The 2757-nt window shown below is 41.9% G+C and overlaps 1 protein-coding gene across 1 annotated transcript in view; it reads right to left on the bottom strand.

The window, feature by feature from the left end:
• Nucleotides 1-41: 41 nt before the first annotated feature.
• LRP8 (LDL receptor related protein 8) overlaps nt 42-2757 on the bottom strand; it is an 85845-nt gene continuing 83129 nt past the window's right edge. The window contains exon 21 of the mRNA XM_004372043.2: nt 42-1674. Coding sequence (XP_004372100.1) covers nt 1636-1674 — 39 coding nt within the window. The 3' untranslated portion in view covers nt 42-1635. The remainder of the gene's footprint in view (nt 1675-2757) is intronic.

Raw genomic sequence — 2757 nt, 5'->3', positions numbered from 1 at the left:
TCCTCCTGGGACTGCAGGATTATGTTTTCAATGGTAGACCCCCATAAAGAGAAAACAGCACTTCTTCCTGCCCACCATGGCCCAAGGAAAACAAAGAAAGTGCCTATAATAAAAAAAAAACTCTATACATACACCCAGAGTTTCTCCTTTTATTTACAAAGCAGTAAACCAAATCCCTGCGTGAACCTATGTGTCCAATGTACTATAATATTGCGTATGCCATTTCCCCTCTCAAATATGACTTCTGGTCTGGCTACCTTTTCTGACTTAAGCCAAAAATTAGTTTTATCTATATGAACACATGATGGTAAGAAACCTATGTATTACTTTAAAATGTTTTCCTCACCAAAAGGAAATGGCAGAAAGTCAGGAGAAGGGAGAAACAGAGATGTAGTAAAACCTATCCCACCATCCTAATCTCAGCCACAGCTCGTCTAAGACTTCCCGTGCTGAGCCGGTCCCTAGGGACAACTTGGCCTGTCCTGGAAACATTCTTAGCTCTGCACGTAAGGATGGCACCCTTCAGGGTGCTGCAGAGGACACTTAGTGATTTCAACCCAAGTGCCCAGAAGGAAATTAGTTACTCAAAGAGCTGAACTTTTAAAACTAGGAGCAGCTGAGGTGCTGGCATGTTCTGACTTGAGCTCACAGGTGCTTCTGGAACTGTATAAAGTCTGCACAGTGGCCTTAGCCACAGAACAGAAAGCCCAGGTAGGAGTCACCGCAGCCATGGGTGAGCTGGAGGGCTTCTCCGGACTGACTGGAGCCTCAGGAATAGCCAGAGGTGGAAAAGATCTGCCTCTTTCACTAGGTGTTTGCACAATCCATGGTATCTGCCTTCTGAGCCAAATTTCTGAAGGCTTCTCTGAAAACTACAGATAACCCTCTTGTGGACTGTTTTAAAATATATCTATCTTTGTGTATTTGAACAATAACCATACGTGAGCACTCTTTTCTACAGATTTTTCTCTCTCACACACACAGAAACAGAAACAGAAACACACACACACACAGTCTGCATGGAGAGCCAAGCATACCAAAAATAAATACTCTCACTTTTCTAAATTGTTTATAGAACTAATCTTATTTTTGAAATATGTTAATAAATAATCTAAATGGGGAAGGGGGTTGAAGCGTTTTTGTTTTTTCTTTTCTTTTTTTACTTATGTTGATGGATAGCCACAAAGCATAATTATTTTATTTACAAAAAAAACAAAACCCCCCAAACCTAAAAAACCCCAAGAAACCAAACATCCTCTGTAAATATAGTTTTTAAATGGTGAGTAAGCCACTGTACCACCAGGCCCAGTTCCGTTATGTACATTATGTTAATCACTCAGCAGTAGCCATTCCATGAATTCCTCATGGGTAGTGCAACCAGTTAAAAAGTGTATAAAACATTATACATATAAAAACTCTCACATCCTTTGGATGTTTGCAGTTCATCATAACTTTGTGGTTACCTTTCTGCAACATAAATTAAGAAAAAATTACACACACACTCACATACACACACACACACACACACACTCACACAGACCCATATACAGAAACCATCCGTTCAGTCATAAACCATACAGAGAGTGTAGTGCATGGGACTGAATTCCATGAGGCACGAAGAGAGTGGTCCCATCCTCAGGGTAGTCCATCATCTTCAAGGCTTAAAGCCACTCGCTAGGGGAGAAAGGTCAAAGAAATCATCATTAGATCCATAGTAGCTACTCTTTGTTGAGTATCCACAGGGTACCAGACATTTAATTACTTTACAGCTATTAGCTCATATAATCGTCAAACAACCCCAAGAGACAGGATTTATCACATTTATTTTACAGATGAGGAAACTGAGACTCAGCGAGCTTAAGTAACATTTGCCCTGGATCACATAGCAAGTGGGTGAACTAAAATTTGAGCCCAGGTCTGTGTAAATCCAGATCTGTTGCTTTTTCCTGCCATTTTATCCTGTGTCTTCGTAAAGGTGGGCACAGAGATCCAAACCTTCTCAATCCTCCCTCATAGGATTTTAGGGTTGACCAACTTTAGTAGATTAGCTTTGGCAAATGCTGAATTCCAGGCCATTAGCTACTTGCCTCAGCATGTTAAGCACAATTAGGAAAGTAAATCTGCCGCACCCCTCCCAACTAACTATACAGAGTTGGAAAGCAATGCAGGTCAATTAAATTCAATCCCTCTATCCCTCACCCCTACATTCCAGTCATTAGATGCCTGACCCCCCTCTGCCACAAAAGACTGTCCAGTAGATAATGAGTTTACTAACCCGAGAGCAGTCGATTCCATTGTGGATCCCAAACCCAAACAAACCCATTGCCATTGTGTTGATTCTGACTCAATGAGACATTATAGGACAGAGATCTGCCCCATAGGGTTTCCAAGCCCATAAATCTTTACAGAAGCAGACTGCCAAACATCTTTCTCCCGTGGAGCGGCTGGTGGGTTTGAACCGCCGACCTTTTGGTTAGCGGCTGAGTGCTTTAACCGCTGCGCCACCAGGGCTCCTTTCCATCGTGGACAACGGACTTAAATTCTTTCCCATATTGATGTGAAATCTGTTTCTTTATATCTTATGATGTTCCCTGATTCTATCTCTTAGACTCAGGAGAGTTGTACATAGGACAACCCCTTGACATTTGCAGACGGTGTTTGAATTCCCTATGCTTCCTTCTGAGTTTTTTCTTCTCTAGGCTACACATTTAGCCTCCCTCAACTGGTCCTGATGTAACCTTGTTTCCCACTCTTCCA

The sequence above is a fragment of the Trichechus manatus genome, unplaced genomic scaffold (assembly GCF_000243295.1).
Source record: "Trichechus manatus latirostris isolate Lorelei unplaced genomic scaffold, TriManLat1.0 scaffold00015, whole genome shotgun sequence".
NCBI classification, from domain to species: domain Eukaryota; kingdom Metazoa; phylum Chordata; class Mammalia; order Sirenia; family Trichechidae; genus Trichechus; species Trichechus manatus.
This window is presented reverse-complemented; position numbering and strand designations above follow the sequence as displayed.